Source organism: Chiloscyllium plagiosum, unplaced genomic scaffold (assembly GCF_037043375.1).
Source record: "Chiloscyllium plagiosum isolate Xiang-an unplaced genomic scaffold, Cpla_swu_hap1 HiC_scaffold_3, whole genome shotgun sequence".
In the NCBI taxonomy this organism is placed as follows: domain Eukaryota; kingdom Metazoa; phylum Chordata; class Chondrichthyes; order Orectolobiformes; family Hemiscylliidae; genus Chiloscyllium; species Chiloscyllium plagiosum.
The window spans coordinates 80,691,203-80,713,163 of NW_028270141.1; the positions used below are offsets into that span (position 1 = coordinate 80,691,203).

At 39.8% G+C, this 21,961-nt stretch overlaps 1 protein-coding gene across 1 annotated transcript in view; it reads right to left on the bottom strand.

Moving 5' to 3' along the window:
• Nucleotides 1-503: 503 nt before the first annotated feature.
• The window catches only part of LOC148150613 (uncharacterized), a 51,684-nt gene continuing 30,226 nt past the window's right edge, over nucleotides 504-21,961 (bottom strand). The window contains exon 3 of the mRNA XM_087981112.1: nucleotides 504-1,385. Within this exon, the coding sequence (XP_087837238.1) occupies nucleotides 1,368-1,385 (18 nt within the window). The 3' untranslated portion in view covers nucleotides 504-1,367. The remainder of the gene's footprint in view (nucleotides 1,386-21,961) is intronic.

Consider the following 21,961-nt stretch of genomic DNA (forward strand, 5'->3'; position numbering starts at 1 on the left):
TTATATTGATACAATAATATATCATTCACAAAAATCATCATATTTCTGATGGGGACAAGAATAGTCGTGGACTCAGTGTGCTGTCCTTACCTCACATCTTTCCCCTACAAAATCAAGTAATACTCTTGTCACAAAAACTCCCAGGATATTTTACCCTGTAATTTCTAATTGAAGTCAAAAACAAACAGATGTCACAATGTCACATTTCAAATACTACCATGGAGTATTTCAATTGTTAAGGATTGCTTGAACACTTCGGAAAAAAAAAAACAGCTTAATGAAAAAGAGATTGCATGAAATGAGTGTACTAATGAGAGAAATTGTTGTTTCATAATGCCCATCATTGTGAGAACAATACAATTTTAATTTAAAAGCTAATTCATTGAAAGTCAGTGAGTAATGTTGACCTTCATAGTTGAGCCTCCATCAAAAAAAAGGATCCTTTACAAAATAGGGACTCTTCCATTTGGTTCAGCTTTTATTCATACAATCTTTACAATTTGTACAGAATAGGAAATTCATCTCACAAAGATCCTAGCTGGGATTGTCCTATCCAGAATTTTAGAATTAATGTTGCTTTAATCAATCAAACCAGTTATATGGTATATAAATCTGATTGCTGAGTACTCACAGCCTGTTAACCTTCCTTCTTCAAAAACTTTATCTGTAAACAAAGGTGCATCTTTACTTTGGCACATGCAACAGAATGACGGTGATTCAGAAACAAGTGCAGGCTTTGAAAGGTATACTAAAGACTCTATTTTCAAAAGATTACTTCTTCTAAGTACCTTTGCTGGACATTGAAAAAGTGTGAAAGACCCATGTTAGGCCAATTTTATTGTGGAAATATGTTTAATGCATTTCAATGAACTCCCTTTACCCACATTGTAATGTATATGCTAACTTCATTTAATAAATTGTTTGACACTTCTATTGAACATTCATTCGATATTGATGCACTGAAAATATAATGTAGATTTCTGTCATTGGTAATTTCAACTAAAATGTGCAACGGTTAATAACAAGTCATGTTTAGCTACGCACTATTGATAAAGACATTCATTTGCAAAGCATTCCTGACAGATTTCTGTAAAAATCACATACCAACATGTTGTACAAGCAGAAGTGAAAGCCCAGCATTTATCTTCAGACAAAAACAAATGGACTCTTCCTCAAAGTTTTTAAGTATAATGTTATTAGTATCTTTATAGGTGGCAGTACCAATCTTCTCAACTGTAACAGTTTGTTTCTTAAATGAGAAATTTGTAAAAAACACTTTTGATGCAAGTATGGAGCAATAAATGGAGCAATTACTATATCTTTCCATATTCCAAGCAAGATTAAAAAACAAAAAGCGTTGAAAATATTTAGATGGTCTGGAGCAACTGTGGAGAGAAAAACAAAAATTAACATTATTGGTTAAGGACCCTTCCTCAGACTTTATCAAGAACTCGGCTCAACTTTTTTCATATTCTGATCTTCTGTTCTACCAAGATGCCTTTATTTTAATTTTAATTACTATGAGACTTCAAGATGTTTATCCCATAAATATGCCTAGCTAACTGTTTCACTTCCTGAGACTGAACAATTCAGCACAACAGTGCATTTCAAGGTGAGAATTGTGAGTTGCCCTTTTTCCAATTGTTAGTATTGGCCTAGCAATTATAGACCGTCAATTTAACTTCAGCGGTGAGGAAACTTCTAGAAACAACTACTCAGGATAGAATTAGTAGTCACATTGAAAATGGTGGATTGTAAGGAAGGGCAGCATGGATTTCCAAAGGGAAGGTTATATTTAACTAACTTGCTGGAGTCTCTTTGGAAGAGGTAAAAGAAGTTGGTTTGAGTATTGCTGTTGATGTCGTATATATGGGCATTCAAAAAGCATTCAATGCAATGTCAGAGAGCTGACTTGTGTTATGGACCAGACCAGACCCCCTCAAAGCATTTCAAGAAAATAGCCCAGACCCTAACTTTGCTGGTTGTTTGATGCCCATATCCCAGGAGGGATGCGACTGGTCAAACCACTTAGCTTTAAACAAAACAGAATTTATTTACAAGATTACCGAATGAAAAACAAACAAATGAGAACAGGATATAGAATAACTTAATCTATCTTAAAACCCAACTAATCATCCCAACTTAATAACACAGTTCCAAATGCTTGCAACAATCCGCATAAACACCCCTTGGCACAAAAAGTAAAATCAAACACAGGGTCTTACAGGAGAAGGAGAGATGGCAGCATGGAACACCCTCTTCCATGTTTCTTGGATCAGCAACCTCAAACTGCCTGACTGCTTTCAGTGAATAGCCAGACTGCCAAAACCAAATCAAACCAAACCAGAGGGAAAGCTGAGCTGGGAGAACTAGCCAGTCATCTATTATTGTACGTGTTTTTTTAAAACCTAAAAGCTTTTTGCCTGAAGCAGTATCTGTTAGCTATAATCAAATTGGCCCTAAAACTCACCCAAGCCAGATTTGTTTGGAATCACTGCTTTTACGACCTCCTGAAAAAAACCCAAGGACAACATAACCTTGTTAAAGGAGCAGCATCATCACACTACCACCCTTAAAAAATGTGAACCATCAGTAACCAAAAATGGCTTCATTTTAAAACCTTTTAATCTTAAGTTGTTAGTAGACTACATTGCGTAGACAATAATCATGCAAACATGCACGACTACATTTTGTTTCAGTGTTTTATTCCTGCCACCAAACACCTCTATTTCTCATTCAAGTCTTGACAATGCATTGGCAGTCACATTTTCTCGTCCTGCCACATACACAGTTTTCAAAGTGAATGGCTGTAACAACGAGGACAACAAAACAGTCTGGTATTTTTGCTCTTAAATTTCTCCACAAAATTTAAGAATTTTGTGGGTTATGATCAGTATATACAATCGTCTCAGATATGTTACGGGTAACATAAACATTGAAATGTTGTAACGCCAACACCAAACTCAAAGTTTCCTTCTCAACTGTCAAGTACTTCTGCTGATGAATGTTCAATTTCCAGGAGCAATACCCGATAGATCTTTCTATCTTCTTGTTGTCTTCCTATCTTCTTGTGGTCTTCCTGCAAGAGGACATCACCAAAACCCACATCACTTGCATCGATAAAGCCACTTGAATGGCTTTGTGTAATCAGGTGTGGCTAATACTGGGGCAGTGGTTAACACAGCTTTCAGGCTATCAAATGCCTTCGGACAGTTCACTGTCCACTGAAACTTCTTGCCTTTCTTTAGCAATTCAGTGAGTGGACCAGCACACTGCTAAAATTTGGTACAAATTTTTGATCAAATCCACTCAATCCCAGGAATCGTAGTATGTCCTTTTTGTTGATAGTATGGGAAACTCCCCAATTACCGTGGGGAGTTTTGTGGGGCCATTTGTCCCTGTCCAACAACATGGCCCAGGAAGGTGACTTGGCCTTTGGCAAATTCACTTTTAACTAAATTTATCACTAAGCCTGCCTTCCAAAGTTGATTGAACAAGTCTGATAAATGTTGCAAATGTTCCTTCCATGTGTGACTAAAAATCACAAGGTCATCAATATATACAACACAATTGGGTAATCCGGTCATGACCTTATTGGTTAGTCTCTGAAATGCGGCTTGCACATTTTTCATACCAAATGGCATGACTTTAAACTGATACAGTCCATTACAAAAGCTGAAATTGCCTTCATTTTTTCAGGCATAGGTATCTGCCAGTATCCTCTGAGCAAATCCAACTTAGAAATATAAGTTGCTGGTCCCAACACAGTCTTCCAAATGCGGAATCGGATATGCATCAGTCTTTGTAACTGCATTTACTTCGCAATAGTCCACAAATAGCGTTGGGTACCATCTGATTTTGGCACCATTACTATGGGTGAGCTCCAGTCATTGTAACTCACTTCAATTATGTTATTTTGGAGCATAAGTTTCATCCCCTTTTAAACCTGTGCCAACTTTAGGGGGTTATGCCGATGTTGGTAAATTGGAACAGCATCTCCTTTATCTACATCATGCATAATTAGGTTAGTACTTTACAGCTTATTTCCACATATCTCCCCATGTCATAGTAATAACTCTTTCAGGTTATTTCTGTTTTCCTCTGGAAGGTAACTCAGTACTTTACCCAATTTTTGATCATTTTCTCATTGCCCAGTTTGATTTGAGGAATGTCCAATGCAGAATCCTCTGAATGTGGTTCTTCCCTCTGTGTTGTAATCAATAACACAGCCCCCTGTGGCTTTCCTTCCCAATAAAAATACATTTTGAGCATAGTCACATGACACATTCTGTGAGATTTCTTTCTGTCTGGAGTCCTTATCAAATAGTTTACCTCACTCAATTTTCTTTCAACTTGATAAGGTCCACTTGATAAGGTGCTTTTAAAGGTTCACCTATCACTGGAAGTAACACTAACACCTTATCCCGATAGCAAAATGGTGAGTTTTTGATTTCTTATCTGCTACCTGTTTCATTATATGATGTGAAACTTTTTAATGCTGTCTAGCCAACTACCCTGCTCTATTTAATCATTCCCGAAAATTTGACACTTAGTCCAAATATCTGTTCTTTGAATCTTGACTTACCAATTTTTCCATAATCAATTTTAGCAGTCCTTTCATGCCCAAAAACTCAGTCAAATGGACTGAATTTCATCGATTCATTTGGTGCAAAACTGATCACAAAAAGCATAAATGGAATTCCTTAATTCCAATTATCTGGGTAGTCTTGACTATAAGCCATCAACATGGTCTTTAATGTTTGATGCCACCTTTTTAGTGCTCTCTGTATCTCTGGATGGTATGCTGTAAATTTGAATAATTTTATTTCTAACCTGTTCATAACTTCCTTGAATAACTATGATGTAAAGTTTGATCCTTGATCTGATTGTATCTCTGTGGGGTAGTCCATATCTAATGAATAATTTGAGTCATTCCTCTCCAATCCTTTTAGCTGTGATATTGCATTGTGGAATGGCCTTTGGAAATCAAGTGGACACATCCATTATTGTTAACAAATATTGATTCCCACTTTTTGTTTTAGGTAGGGGCCCCACGCAATCAATTAAGACTCTTGAGAAAGGTTGCTCAAATACAGAAATGGGTAGTAAAGGTGCAGGTTTTATTACTGCCTGTGATTTTCCAATTACCTAACATGTATGACATGCCTTGCAAAAATCAACTGCATCCTTGTGCGTTCCAGGCCAGTAAAAATGTCTGTGTATTTTAGCTTAAGTATTTTCTCACTCCTAAATGACCCCTTAGTAGTAGCTCATGTACCATTCACATCATCTCCTTTCTATAACCCACTGGCAATACAACTTGATGAACTTCTGCCCATTTCTCATCTGCCTGAATATGTGATGGTTCCATTTCATCATTAAGACATAATTTTAAGATAATAACATGCAGGGATATTTGGATTATTTTTCTGTGTATGCCTTTTGATATAATTGCTTTAAATTTTCATCTTTCTGCTGTAACTCAATTAACTTATCGGAGCTAGGAATGGCTGCTTTGTCATCTATCTGTTCCTGCTTTGTCTCTGATCAAACAGGGTCTCTGCTAATTCCACTTCATCTTTCTTACCTGTACTTGTTGATCTCTCCACTTTCAACTGATGACTTTGTGACCTCAAAATCCCAGAATATATGTCCTGCAATAGTTCAGTTGCCTGAGTTTCTATTGGCTTTTCAACCACATTAGGTAGCACTGCTACCTGTGAACCAGCTATATCATTAGCAATGATAAGTTGTATTCCTGGAGCTGAGAGTTTGCCCAGTACTCCTATCACAACTTCTCCACTCTTTACTGGACACTCTAACCTCACTCTACATAATTAAATGCTTCTTGTATCACCGTGAATTCCCGTTACTAGCACCTTTTCTGGGAATAGTCCTTCAGAGTTACATATCTCCTCATCCTTCAACATCACAGATTGAGTAACCCCTTTACCTGCTGCTCCTGGCCTATGCAAGTAAAACTTTATCTTTGTAGATATATGGTTTAAGAAGATCTGGCACTTCCTCCTTAACCAACCCCTGACCAGCTTGTACATTCCGGTGCAGCTTTCTAGCCTCCACTGTGCTTTCCATTATCATTCCAACAAAATTCACTGGCTTATCCTGTTCTACATTTGGCTTCCCAGTACTTTTCCTAACCCACCACCACTGTGATTTCATGTGACCTATTTTATTTCAGTGAAAACACCAGAGCTTTTTAACTTCTCTTTTCCCTTCAAGGGTTTCCTTTTCACCCTGTGGTAAGTTATCCTTATGATCTTCACTGAGATCTACCTTTCCCGTTCCATGCGAGGATTCTCTATTCCCTAATTTCTATCCCTCATGAATTGAAATTTATTTTGGAAGCCAAAGTTTGATTTATGGACCAACTCATAATCATCAGCCATTTCAACTGCTAATCTTGCCAGTTTAAAGCTCTGCTCTTCCACATGAGTTCTCACTACTTCAGAAAGTGAATTTTTGAAATCCTGTCGAAGTGCCAATTTCTGAAGGTCAAATTCCCTCTCTTTTTTTCCTTTCCTCTCTCTCATCATATCTCTCTTTCTCTCTTTTTTCTTCTTGTACTGCTAAAGCAATTCATTATTTTATTTTTCTTCTGCTTTTAATCATATTCATTTCTGTTGCCCTTTCCTTGTCATTTGCCTCTAACGCAAGCTGCTTCATTTTCAATTGAATTTTTCCATCTCTAAAGATTCTGATAGCGTTTCCAGCAAACTTAAATGCTGAGGCTATTGTTGTAATTATCTCTCCTTTCCTCACGGAAGGAGACAGCTCCAGCTTCAGCTTGTCTGCTAATCCAGCAGCCTGGCCTTAAACACCATTTGTAAAAACTCCAAAGTCACTTCTTCCACCCCCAGAAAAGTCTTGGTGACTGAAAGAGCCGTTGCTATTCCAAGCACTGTTTAAATCAAACAAATTCAACAGTTGTACCAAAAGTCACTAATACCTACCAATAGCTGCCTTTGAGTCCAACAACCATAGCCCCAGTTTGGAACTACAGAACAGCAGGTTGGCTCAGTGGTTAGCACTGTTGTCTCACAGCGCCAGGGACTCGGGTTCAATTCCTGCCTCGGGCAACTGTCTGTGTGGAGTTTGCACATTCTCCCCGTGGGTTTCCTCTGGGTGCTCTGGTTTCCTCCCACTGTCCAAAGATGTGCAGGTTGGGTGAATTGGCCATGCTAAATTGCCCGTAGTGTTAGGTGCATTAGTCAGGGGAATGGGTCTGGGTGGGTTGCTCTTCGGAGGGTCAGTGTAGACTTATTGGGCCGAATGGCCTGTTTCCACACTGTAGTGAATCAAATCTAATACATCCCAGATGAGCTCCCAGTCTTTTATGGACCAGGCCAGACCCATTCAAAGTATTTTAAGAAAGAATCCCAAACCCACACAAGCCAGACTTTTTGGAATCACTGCTTTTACAACCTCCTGAGAAAGGAACCAAGGACATCATAACCTTGTTAAAGGAGCAGCAGCATCACAACTTGTGAGACAAAGGAATATATCATAGAATGAAAGGGAATGTTGCAACTCAAACACAAAATTGGTTGAGTGATAGGAAATAGTCAGTTGAGTTGTAAGTAGTTTTGTAATGGAATTTCCCAGGGTTTGGTTTAGTTTTTACCAATAAATTTAATCATCTATATTTTGTGTGGAGGAGACAATTTCAAAATTTGTGAATTGTACAAATTTTAGCAGCATTATAAACTGAAAAGGATTGTGTAGAACTCCAAAAGGATTTTTTTACATAGAGGGTGGTTTATTTGTGGAATGAATTTCCAGAGGAAGTGGTGGATATTGGCACAATTACAACATTTAAAAGGCATTTGGATAAGTACATGAAAAGGAAAGGTTTGGTGGGATATAGGCCAGGAGCAGGCAAATGGGACAAGTTTACTTTGCGAATATGTTCGACATGGACTGTTTGAACGAAAGGGTCTATTTCCGTGTTGTATGACTCTATGACCCAATGATATAAACAATGAAGTGGAGTGGGCAGATATGTGGTAGATGAGGTTCAATGCAGAAAGATGTGATGGGATTCACTTTAGTCGGAAGAATATGGATAGACAATACAAAATAAGGGACATATTTCTTGAAGAGTGCAAGAGCAGACGGACCTGGGTATATGTGCACAGATCATTGAAGGTAGTGATGCAAGTGAAGAGAGCAGTCTACAAGTCATACAGCATCCTCGGCATTATTAAAGTGGCATAGAGTACAAAAGCAAGGATATTATGCTGAACTTATATAAGACACTTGTTTGACTTCAGTTGGAGTATTATATGCAGTTCTGCGCGCCATACTACTGGAGAGAATACTGAAGCAATATACAAGAATGGTGCCTGGGCTGAGAAACTTCAGTTATGAAGATAGATTGAAGAAGTTGGGACTATTTTCTTTGGAGAGAAGGCACAGGGGAGATCTGATAGACATTTTGAAAATCATGAGAAGACTGGACAGAGTAAACAGGGATAATGCTTGTAAAAGGATTCAGAATGAAGGGGCACAAATTTAAAATTATGTGTAAGAGAAGCAAGTGTGAGGTTGGAAAACCTTTTTCACACAATGAGCAATTGGAGTACTGAATGTACTGTCCAAAATTGTGGTGGGGGCAGGTTCAATTGAAAGGGCATTGGATGACTTTTCAAAGAGAAACAATTTGCAAAGGTATGGAGAAAAGGCGGGAGAATGGTGCTAAGTCATAATGCTCATTTGGAGAGCAGTGCAGACATAATGCACCAAATGGCCTTTTTCTGCACCATAAAATTTCTCTGATTCTATAATGTTATTTTATCTGCCGAGACTTATTGTCACAGCCTCCTTTTATTTGGCATCTTAAGCATAGCATTTGGCATTTTATATCAGGATTACACTTCGGTCTGTCATCTTGGCATCCTTTCATCTGTATAAGATGAATGTCCTGCAGCAAACCAAATCCATTGGCTTTGCAGTTGGACTCGACTGTTGATGGCTGAAAAGAGCAATCCATTAGAGGTAGATTCTGCCATAAATACCAAAAGTGAAGCTTTCTCAGATTTGTTTTGGTTTTCTGTGTTGGGATCAGCTGCCAAGCCACTGCTTGATATGTTTCCTCAGGTTGCCCCACAGGCAATATCCCCATTTTTCTCTGTTGTCAGTTAGTAATTTCCCAATGCAGTGCCTAGGGCCTTCTTGTCACATTTTCAATCATTCTTGAATTGGGGCTTTCGGTATTTGTACTCCTGGTTATGGATACATCAGCATACAGAAAATTCTTGGGTACGTGACCATCTTTAATTCTGCGAATCTTTCTGAGACAGTGAAGTTACCTTGTTCTCAGAGTTACTGTCAATACATTCTAACTTTCCAATACAGTTCTCCATTGTAGAATAGGAAATACAATACCTGCCTTTTTCCCTCCTCTCTTCTAACTTTCAAAACTCCAAACATTTATTCCAAATGAAACAGCGATTTATTTGTACTTCTTTCAATTTAGTTTATGTATTTCCTGCTCTTCATGGTCTTCTCTATCATATGAAAACTGAATGCAGACTGCTTTGCGGAACATTTTCATTCAGTCCACAAAAATGAGCTTCCTGTCAGTTGGCACTTTAATCCTTGACCTTGCTCCCACTCTAAGGTTTCTGTCCTGGGCCTGCTTTAGTTTTCCAGTTTAACTGAATTCAGTCTTCAGGAACATTACTTCATCTTTCAGCTTAGTGTTTTACAACCTGCTGCACTCAATACAAAGATCAACAACTTTACACCACATCCTCTGTCTCCATTTTCCTTCTTTTTCTTTACCAGTTCTGGTTTTTTAATTTCCTTGTTCTTTCATTTTGCACTCGGATTGCTGATATCTAGCCATTCACACTACATATAGACACATCTTTTGTGACTTTAATTGTCACATAATCATTCCCTTTTTCTTTTGTGCCATGAAAGCCATGAATTGCCTCTGACACTCCAGAGAAAACAGCCCCAGCCTGTTCAGCCTCGCCTGAAAGCTTAAATCCTCCAACCCTGGCAATATCCTTATAAATCTTTTCTGAACCATTTCAAGTATCACAACATCCCTCCTTCCCCATTATTACCTTCATTACACATGGTTGCAACCTGTAACTTTCTCCTGTTTCTACAATGCTGATGAAAGTTCATTACCAGGAAATATTAATTCTGTTTCTCTTCACAAATGCTGAATGTTGAATATTTGCATAAGAACATAACAACTATTGCTGGAAAGACATCCAGGAAAGTTTTTTGGGTTGAACTGATAAATAAGAAAAGGATGATCACCTTATTGGGGTTATATTACAGACCCTCTAATAGTCAGATGGAAATTGAAAAACAAATTTGTACGGAGATCTCAGTTATCTGTGAGAATAATAGGGTGGTTATGGCAGGGGATTTTAACATTTCAAACATAGACTGGGACTGCCATAGTGTTAAGGATTTAGATGGAGATGAATTTGTTAAATGTGTACAAGAGAACTTTCTGATTCAGTATGTGGATGTACCCACTAGAGAAGGTGCAAAACTCGACCTACTCTTGGGAAATAAGGCAGGGCAAGTGACTGAGGTGTCAGTGGAGGAGCACTTTGGGGCCAGAGACCATAATTCTATTAGATTTAAGACAGTGGTGATGGAAAAAGATAGACCACATCTAGAAGTTGAATTTCTAAATTAAGAAAGGCCAATTTTGATGGTATTAGGCAAGAACTTTCAAAAGCTGATTGGGGACAGATGTTCGCAGGTAAAGGGACGGCTGGAAAATGGGAAGACGTCAGAAATGAGATAACAAGAGTCCAGAGACAGTACATTCCTGTTAGGGTGAAAGGAAAGGCAGGTAGGTATAGGGAATGCTGGATGATTAAAGAAATTGAGGGTTTGGTTAACAAAAAGAAGAAAGCGTAGATCAGGTATAGACACGCCAGATCGAGTGAATCCTCAGAAGAGTATAAAGGCAGTAGGTGTACACTTAACAGGGAAATCAGGAGGGCAAAACGGAGACATGAGATAGCTTTGGCAAATAGAGTTAAGCAGAATCCAAAGGGTTTTTACAAATACATTAAGGACAAAAGGGTAACTAGGGAGAGAATAGGGCCCCTCAAAGATCAGCAAGGCAGCCTTTGTGTGGAGCCGCAAGAGACAGGGGAGATACTAAACGAGTATTTTGCTTCAGTATTTACTGTGGCAAAGGACATGGAAGATATAGAATGTAGGGAAATAGATGGTAACACCTTGAAAAATGTCCCTGTTACAGAGGAGGAATTGCTCGATGTCTTGAAATGCACAAAAGTGGATAAATCCCTGATCAGTTGTGCCCTAGAACTTTGTGGGAAGCTAGGGAAGTGATTGTTGGGCCTCTTGCTGAGATATTTGTATCATTGTTAGTCACAGATGAGGTGCTGCAAGACTGGAGGTTGGCCAACGTGATGCCACTTTTTAAGAAAGGTGGTAAAGATAAGCCAGGGAACGATAGACCAGTGAGCCTGATGTTGGTGGTGGGCAAGCTGTTGGAGGAAACCTTGAGGGACAGGATGTACATGTATTTGTAAAGGCAAGGACTGATTAGGGATAGTCAACATGGCTTTGTGCATGGGAAATCAAGTCTCACAAACTTGATTGAGTTTTTTGAACAAGTAACAAAGAGGATTGATGAGGGCAGAGTGGCAGACGTGATCTATATGGATTTCAGTAAGGCATTCGACAAGGTTCCCCATGGGAGACTGGTGAGCAAGTTTAGGTCTCATGGAATACAGGAAGAACTAACCAGTTGAATACAGAACTGGCTCAAAGGTAGAAGACAGAGGATGGTTTTGGAAGGTTGTTTTTTAGACTGGAGGCCTGTGACCAGTGGAGTGCCACAGGATCAGTGCTGGGTCCACTACTTTTAATCATTTATATAAATGATTTGGATGTGAGCATAAGAGGTATAGTTAGTAAGTTTGCCGATGACATCAAAATTGGAGGTGTAGTGGACAGTGAAGAAAGTTATCTCAGATTACAATGGAATCTTCGTCAGCTGGGCCAATGGGCTGAGAAGTGGCAGATGGAGTTTAATTTAGATAAATGTGAGGTGCCACATTTTGGGAAAGCAAATCTTAGCAGGACTTATACACTTAATGCTAAGGTCCTAGGAAGTGTTGCTGAACAAAGAGACCTTGGAGTGCAGGTTCATAGCTCCTTGAAAGTAGAGTCACAGGTAGAGGCACTAAGATAGTGAAGAAGGTGTTTTGTATACTTTCCTTTACAGGTCAGAGTATTGAGTAAGTGTGTTGGGAGGTCATGTTGCAGCTGTACAGGACATTGGTTAGGCTACTGTTGGAATATTGCATGCAATTCTGGTCTCCTTCCTATCAGAAAGATGTTGTGAAACTTGAAAGGGTTCAGAAAAGATTTACAAAGATGTTGCCAGGGTTGGAGGATTTGAGCTATAGGGAGAGGTTGAGTAGGTTGGGGCTGTTTTCTGTGGAGCGTCGGAGGCTGAGGGGTGATCATATAGAGGTTTCTAAAATCATTAGGGGCATGAATAGGATAAATAGGGGTCAGGGAGTCCAGAACTAGAGGACATAGGTTTAGGGTGAGAGGGGAAAGATATAAAAGAGACTTACGAGGCAACTTTTTCACGCAGAGGGTGGTACGTGTATGGAATGAGCTGCCAGAGGAAGTGGTGGAGGCTGGTACAATTGCAACATTTAAAAGGCATTTGGTTGGGTATATGAATAGGAAGGGTTTGGAGGAATATGGGCCGGGTGCTGGCAGGTGGGACTAGATTGAGTTGGGATATCTGGTCGGCATGAACGTGTTAGACCGGACAGTCTGTTTCCATGCTGTACATCTCTATGATTCCAACTAGGAACAGGAGTAGGCCATCTGTCTCTTCGAAAGTGTTCCGCCATTCAATAAGATCATGGATGATCTTTTTGTGGCCTCAGCTCCACTTCCCCGCCCTCTCATCGTAACTCTTAATTCCTTTACTGTTCAAAAAAATTATCCATCTTAGCTTTAAAAACATTCAACGAGGAAGCCTCAACTACTTCACTGGGCATGGAATTCCACTGATTTACAACCCAATCGGTGAAGAAGTTCCTTCTCAATTCAGGCTTAAATCCGCTCCCCCTAATTTTGAGGCTGTGCCCTCTTGTCCTCATTTCGCCCGCCAGTGGAAACATCCTCACTCCTTCTATCTTATCTAATACCTTCATAATTTTATATGGTTCCATAAGATCCCTCCTCATTCTTCTAAATTCCAATGAATATAATCCCAGTCTACTCAGTCTCTCCTCATAAGCCAACCCTCTCATCTCTGGAATGAACCTAGTGAACCTCCTCAGCACCCCCTCTCGCGCCAGTACATCCTTTCTCAAGTAAGGAGACCAAAACTGTGTGCAGTACTCCAGGTGCAACACATCATGTTTTAATAAAATCTGGAAGAACTGCGAATGCTGCAAATCAGAAACAAAAACAGAAATAGCTGGAAAAGCTTAGCAGGTCTGGCAGCATCTGTGGAGAAAAATCAGACCTGAAACATTCGATCTGAAACATTAACTCTGGTTTCTCTCCACAGATGCTGCCAAACCTGCTGAGCCTTTCCAGCAATGTTTGTTTACATTCTGTTTTAATACGCTCAAAACTCTTACAATCTATTGATGGAGAGGGATAAGTGTGCACTACAGGGCAAGAGTTATAGCTGGGGGCAGGGAAATTATGATGCGGTGAGGCATGACTTAGGATGTGTGGCTTGGAAAAGTAAGCTTCAAGGCAAGGGCGTAATTGATATGTGGAGCTTGTTCAAGGAGCAACTATTGAGTGTCCTTGATTAGTAGGTACCCGTCAGGCAGGGAGGAAAGGGTCGTGTGAGGGAGCCGTGGTTTAATAAGGAATTGGAATCCCTTGTTAAATGGAAGAGGGCGGCCTATGTAAAGGTGAGGTGTGAAGGTTCAATTGGGGCGATTGAGAGTTATAAGGTAGCCAGGAAGGACCTGAAGAGAGAGCTAAGAGCAGCAAGGAGGGGACATGAAAGGTCCTTAGTTGGTAGGATTAGGGAAAACCCTAAGGCTTTCTATAGGTATGTCAGGAATAAAAGAATGACTAGGGTAGGAATAGGTCCAGTCAAGGATAGTAGTGGGAAGTTGCGTGTGGAGGCTGAAGAGATTGGGGAGACACTGAATGAATACTTTTCGTCCGTATTCAATCAGGAACAGGACATTGTTGTCAATGCGAGTACTGAGTCACAATTAAGTAGAATGGATGGCTTTGAGGTATGTAGAGAAGAGGTGTTGGAAATTCTGGAAAGGGTGAAAATAGATATGTCCCCTGGGCCTGATGGCATTTATCCTAGGATTCTCTGGGAAGCAAGGGAGGAGATTGCAGAACCATTGGCCTTGATCTTTATGTCCTCGTTGTCTACAGGAGTAGTGCCAGATGATTGGAAGCTAGCAAATGTGGTTCCCTTGTTCAAGAAGGGGAGTAGGGATAACCCTAGTAACTATAGGCCGGTGAGTCTCACTTCTGTTGTGGGCAAAATCTTAGAGAGAATTGTAAGGGATAGGATTTATGAACATCTGAATAGGAATAATGTGATCAAGGATAGTCAGCATGGTTTTGTGAAGGGCAGGTCGTGCCTCACAAACCTTATTGAATTCTTTGAGAAGGTGACTAAGGAGGTGGACGAGGGGAAAGCGGTAGATGTGGTGTATATGGATTTTAGTAAGGCGTTTGATAAGGTTCCCCATGGTAGACTACTGCAAAAAATACGGAGGTATGGCATTGAGGGTGAGTTGGAGGTTTGGATTAGGAGTTGGCTGGCTGGAAGAAGACAGAGGGTAGTAGTTGATGGCAAAGGTTCACCTTGGAGTGCCGTCACTAGTGGTGTTCCGCAAGGATCTGTTTTGGGACCATTGCTGTTTGTCATTTTTATAAATGACCTGGAGGAGGGGTTAGAAGGTTGGGTGAGCAAGTTTGCGGATGATACAAAAGTCAGAGAAGTTGTAGACAGTGAGGAAGGATATGGCAGGTTACAGCGGGATATAGATAAGTTGCAGAACTGGGCAGAAAGGTGGCAAATGGAGTTCAATGTAGGTAAGTGTGAGGTGATTCACTTTGGTAAGAGTAATAAAAAGATGGGGTACTGGGCTAACGGTCGGATACTTGGTAGTGTGGATGAGCAGAGGGATCTTGGTGTCCATGTACACAGATCTTTGAAAGTTGCCACCCAGGTAAATAGTGCGATGAAGAAGGCATATGGCGTACTGGCTTTTATTGGTAGAGGAATTGAGTTCCGGAGTCCTGAGGTCATGTTGCAGTTGTATAAGACTCTGGTGCGGCCGCATCTGGAGTATTGTGTGCAGTTTTGGTCGCCATATTATAGGAAGGATGTGGAGGCACTGGAACGGGTGCAGAGGAGGTTTACCAGGATGTTGCCTGGTATGGTAGAAAGATTGTATGTGGAAAGGCTGAGGCACTTGGGGTTGTTTTCATTGGAGAAAAGAAGGTTTAGGGGTGACTTGATAGAGGTGTACAAGATGATTAGGGGTTTAGATAGGGTCGACAGTGAGAATCTTTTTCCACGTATGGAGTCAGCTATTACAAGGGGGCATAGCTTTAAATTAAGGGGGGGTAGGTATAGGACAGATGTTAGGGGTAGGTTCTTTACTCAGCGAGTCGTGAGTTCATGGAATGCCCTGCCAGTAGCAGTGGTGGACTCTCCCTCATTATGGGCATTTAAGCGGGCATTGGATAGGCATATGGAGGATAGTGGGCTAGTGTAGGTTAGGTGGGCTTGGATCGGCGCAACATCGAGGGCCGAAGGGCCTGTACTGCGCTGTATTCTTCTATCTTCTATGTTCTATGTTCTATGTGGGTGGCACGGTGGCACAGTGGCACAGTGGTTAGCACTGCTGCCTCACAGCGCCAGAGACCCGGGTTCAATTCCCAACTCAGGCGACTGACTGTGTGGAGTTTGCACGTTCTCCCCGTGTCTGCGTGGGTTTCCTCCGGGTGCTCCGGTTTCCTCCCACAGTCCAAAGATGTGCAGGTTAGGTGAATTGGCCATGCTAAATTGCCCTTAGTGTTAGGTAATAAGGGGTAAATGTAGGGGTATGGGTGGGTTGCGCTTCGGCGGGTCGGTGTGGACTTGTTGGGCCGAAGGGCCTGTTTCCACACTGTAAGTAATCTAATCTAAAAAAAAATGTCTATCAGTTGTATAGAGGTGGGATTTATAGATAGGTTAAGTGAGTGAGCAAAGAATTGACAGACAGAGAATGATTGAGAAAATTTGAGGCAGCCCTCTTTGGCTGGGATATCAAACACCAGAATATTATTTAAATAGAGAGACTGCAAAATTACGGAGGGCCTTGGGTGCCTTTGTAAATGAATTACAAAAAAGTTAGCAGGTAATTGAGGAAGATAAATAGAAATTTGACTGTTATTGTAAGAGGGGTGGAATATAAAATAAAGGAACAAAAACAGAAGTTGCTGGGAAAGCTCAGTAGATCCAGTAGCATCTGTGAAGAGAAATCAGAGTTAATGTTTTGGGTCTGGTGACTCTCCCTCAGAACTGATGGTAGTGAATAAAATGTCAATTTATATGCAGAAGATAGAGTGGGGGAGGGGTAAAGAGTAAATGACGAGTAGGGATAGAACCCAAAAGAGAGAAGACAGTTGGAAAGACAAAAGAGTGGATAATGATCTGGCTAGGAGGGTGACTAGCTGTTAATGAGAATGTTAGTGACTAACAATAGGTAGTGTGTATTGGCAGACTACGTGACAACAAGGCCTGGTGTGTGGAGTAGGGGGCTCAAACGTAGGAGATTTCAAGCCCTATAGTTATTGAACTCTATATTGAGTCCAGAGGGCTGCAGGATCCCCAAGTGGAAAATGAGCGCTGAGCTTAACTGGGCACTACAGCAAGCCTAAAACAGAGATGTTGGTCAGGGAACAGGATGGTGTCTTAAAAAAACTCTGGAAGCTCAGGGTCTTTTTTGCAGGCAGAATGTAGAAAGTAAAACTATGTAAGCCTTGCTTCAACTATACAGGATATTGATGAACCTGCATATAGAATATATATATATTTCTGGTCTGGAGGGATGAAATGGAATAGAGACAATTCAAATAAGATTAACAAAGGAGATTCCTACGATGAACAGGTTATTCTATAAGAAATGGTGGTCAGGTTGGGCCTAAAGACATTGCAGTTTAGAAGAATGAAAAATTATTTTATTGAAACTTGAAAGATTCTAAGGGGTCTTGACAGGGTCGATACTGAGATGATGTTCTCAATTGTGGGGGATGTAGAATTGTGGGGTACAGTTCAAAAAACAATAGATCTTTCATTTAAGATGGAGATGAGGAGGTTTTCTGTTCTCAGAAGGTTGTTAGTCTTTGCCATCCATTTCCACAGAGAGCACTGGAGACTAGGTTGTTGAATATATTCAAGGCTAGATTAGACAAATATTTGATTGACAAAGTTTTTGGGGGGGACAGGCAGGAAAGTTGAGTTAAGGCCACAGTCAGATCAATTGTGATCTTTTTGAAATGCAAAATATGCTCAATGTGTGGAATGGCCTACTCCTGCTCTTATTTCTTATGATCTAATGGCTGAGAGGGATGTTTTGAATTCTATGATGAGTGTCTAATCTCTGAGAAGTAAGATATACAATGCAACTTACATTTTTGTCTTCAGCATAATAAAACATCTCATATCACCTTAGTGAGGCACCAACCCAAGATTGTGTAGTGACAATAGAAAGGTCAGAGGTAGTATTCAAAGGCACGATCAAAGAGGTGGATGTTGAGGAGGTATTTGAAATGAGTGGAATGATGTAGTAAAATTGAACTTTTTAAAGACAATGTTGCAGTGTGGAGTGAGTGAGTAAATATGCTGCATTTTTTGACAATTGTCTGATACTCAGTCAGGAATTCCAACCATGAATTTAACTCCAAAAACGGTGGTTCAATTTATATTATTTACCTCCACCAGAGGTTTAGATTCAAAGTGGAATGTATGTTAATTTTATCACGTTTTAATACCTGCATCATATCTGGACATTTTAACACATAATGTTGGCACACAGAGTGATGTAAACTGACCACAGGAATTTGTGCTACATCAATCACTTCGCTATTGAACTCGTATCTGTCAATCCTAGCTCTTTACTGACATGAAAATGGACAGTCCTGACAATTGCTCTCAGCACACCTTAACCTCACACCTCACAAATCAACAACCCATCATCTCTTCAGTATCTTCTTTTACATGAGTGTTTCCTCTCTTTGCTGAATGTGCTTTTTCAGGTAGTTAGTGTTGTTCTGCATCATTAGGCACACTGTGTGTATCCTCTGTATAGATCTGAAAACATAAGCCTGGGGCGAGGTTTTAATGGCAGGGGTGGATGACATTCAGCTCTTAGGTATTCCAGGAGCAGGAAGTAATGCAGATCAGTTTACTGCCTAAGCAAGAGCTTGTTTGTTTACTAGTTCTAGCACTGATCCTGCATTTCAGGTGTTAAAAAACAATCCACTCATGGTAAGATTGATCTAAACTGAGAGCTACTTAATTTTATTTCACACATGTTTAGGTATAAATTTCAATCGTTACCGATCCATTTAATGTTGCTGGTTAACAACGTTTAATGCTGCTGTGAGATCTCAGACAATATTGTAGCATTTGAGATATCGTAAATTGGCATTGAGTTTTATAGTTATAGATATAGCTGGATGTTTAAATGCTGGTGGATAACAGTGAAGTTTGGCTTCAACAGCTGAAGAAGCCAATTTGTAGACACATTGACCATTATGGAACTCAAAATACATAAGCAGTGGAGGGCAAATTTGTCCCTGATAGGAGTCAAAGGACCTGGGAACATTCAGTCGTTGGGGCAACCAATGGAAGTAAAACTAGAACAGTTAGAACCTGAAACACAATGCTCCATTAATCATAGGTTGATTCTCTTGTACTTGCTGCTGATGAGCCTATCAGGAGTGAGTCTGTGAGAGAAGCATCCTGTGATTGGAGAAGTAGTGAAGAGGTGAGTGGCAGCTATGAACATGTTTGCAGAGACTGGAGCAAGCAGGGCTGGGTAAGTGGGACCACTGAGGTCAAAGGTACTATGGCCAGAGAACAGGGGAGGCGGAAAGATGGGCTGCAACACTGCTGAACCCTGGGCCTGGGGAGTCAAGCTAGTTTGTCGAAGAAAGGGGTAAAATAACTGTAATTGAGGGGGAAAGTGGTGCAATGAGAAAGAGAGGACCTGCAAAATGTGGGAGAAGAACTGAAAATGGAGGGAAGAGCAGCACAGACTAGGGGATTTGAACTGCAAAATGGAAGAGAGGGACTGTGAAGGTGTGGAGAGGAGCAACTAAGTATGGGGATGGGGGAAAAGATTGTAAAGACAGTTTTAAACCTTTCTGTAATGGAATAGTATGAATGTTAGTATTGTAATGAACACTTAACTGGATTCTTTAAATTTCAAAATTATATTCAGTTTTTAAATTTCAAAATATACTTCATTCATATATACATATATATACACTTCTGTACAGAGGCATATCAAGGAAACAAACAAACACTGGAGTTTGACTGTATCCAAGGCGTCACTTACTAGTACAAGGTTATATCTACATACGTTTGGGGCACCGTGAGGGTCTGAACAGACCCCCATTTAACTTCAGCAGAAAGACCTTAGACATTGGTCATTCGCTGCTGCGCCTGGGTGGCAGCTACCCCAAACTTTAGTGTGTCCCTTTGATCTAAGATTTAAAAGTAATTTGAGATACAAGTTGGGCAAAGTTTTGTTTCTATTGTTACTATGAGTTTGTACCATAAGAAAATACCTGCTTAGCCTAGGCACGCGATAATATTTACTTAGCTGTACTCCAAGAATATTTACTTGAACTACAACACTGATACAATTGATAGAAAGTTTGGAATATTTCTGTTGAACATACCAACAAAATAACAAGAATGATATAAACCTCATTGCTAATTATGTTTTATTTTATCATCCTTCTGTTTGATCAGCAGTCTTAATAGGAAAAAATTATTGAATCCCTTAGCATACTTCCCATTTTTCCCATATCAACAACATATATCTATTTAAACATTTACAAGATCACTGTGCAACATAAGGACTATTAAATTCTAAAAATAGGTGTTATAATATTTTATTGATATAACATTTGCTAATAATTCACTTTCGATGGAATACATCTATCAATGTACATTGCTGCCTATATTAAGGAAGTCATTTGTAACATTAACATGCAAATATTGATTAAAATATGCTACACTATGAATGAAAAAATGTATTTACTGCAATATAGAGACAGATAATTACACATGATTGAGAACATGACTGACAATCAGTTATATAATTGTCCCTTCCAGCACACATGTCACACATACTTTGTTGGTGTGTCAGCTTTGTTAACAGCAGCCCTGCCTCTGAATTAGATGGTTATACGTTCAAGGTCCAAGTTGGAGGGATGAAAATTTGAGCTCTGGTCTACTTTTCAATGTATTGTTGAATACTTTTCACTTTCAGTTGAATGTATTGTTAAGAAGAGACAGGGATGTTGGGATTTGTGTATTGTGGTAGATTTCATTCCCCAGAGAGAAGAGGAAGCAGGGTCATTGAATATTGTTAAGGTTGAATTTAAGAGATTCTTGATTATTTGTGGATTAATGGGATTAAATTGGAAGGCTGTGTGAAGTTGTACTAATGATGTCAAAGTCACATGATTAAAGGAGTAACTGCTGCTTTGAAACTGAAAATCCTACCTTGTCTGAAAATAATGCATGTATAAATCAAGCAGTGAATAATGAGATCTTGTAGAAGGTTTCATGAACTCAGTCAGTGTACTTAGACCCCAAACACTGAAGAAAACATTGACAAGCGAGGAATATAGAGCAAATAGGGGCCACAATCAGCATTTTAAATACTGACTCATGCTCCTCCTCCTAATTTGATGTCTGTATGAAGTGATAGATTTCTGGTCTATCAGGGAAACAAGGAACTGTGGAGACTGAGTAGGAAAGTGAAGTTGAATCTCAAGATCAGTCACAATTATATTGAATGGCAGACCTGGTTTGACAAGCTGTACAGTCTGTTCCTGTTCCAGTCTATTGGATTGTGTTCTTGTGAATAGTTCTTAAATATACATGTGATATATATAGAGTATACTCTATATATTATATTTACAATCAATAATTTCTGAATAAATTAACTTTATTATTATCAAATATTTCTTCTTACAAACTGGAAACAACTCAAACTTAACTGTGAGCAGCAAAGAGATAGCTTAACACAGAGTTATGTACTTGATTTGTAAATGCCAATTGGTTGTATATAACTATTTGCTACATTGATGTTCAAATCAAAACAGGAGAACCGTGAATTAACTATTAACTGATTATTAACTAAAGGCAACAAAAATTCTTGTTACACCATTGGCCTCTTTTGAAGGGAGGATTATATACTATGGAGAAGATCCGCGGAAAAGGAACTGAAATGGTCTCCAAAATTCACTCCAACAACCTTCAACAAACACTCCTGTAAGTAAAGCAATTTGAAGAAGAATACAGTGTAATTTCAAATTGGCTGCTGATTAACAAACTTTCATTCTATCTCATCAGCCAGAGAGGCATTTAATTGAAATTGATAAAGTGGGGGAAGGAGGTGGAGATGTGATGTAGGAGAGAGGACACAGTTGTATTGCCACTGGGATGTATTCTAGAGCTAATGCCCTGGCAAGCAATAGGGTAGATGGTGAAGTTTGAATTCAGTTCATAAATATAGAATTAAAGACTAATCAAATGGTGGTCATGAAACCATCTGGTTCACTAATATACTTTAGAGAAGGAGCATCTGCCATTCACATGTGGTCTGGCCTGTATGCGACTCCAGTCCAGAAAAATGGAAGACTCTCAAATGCCCTCTAAAATGGCCTCGCAAACCAC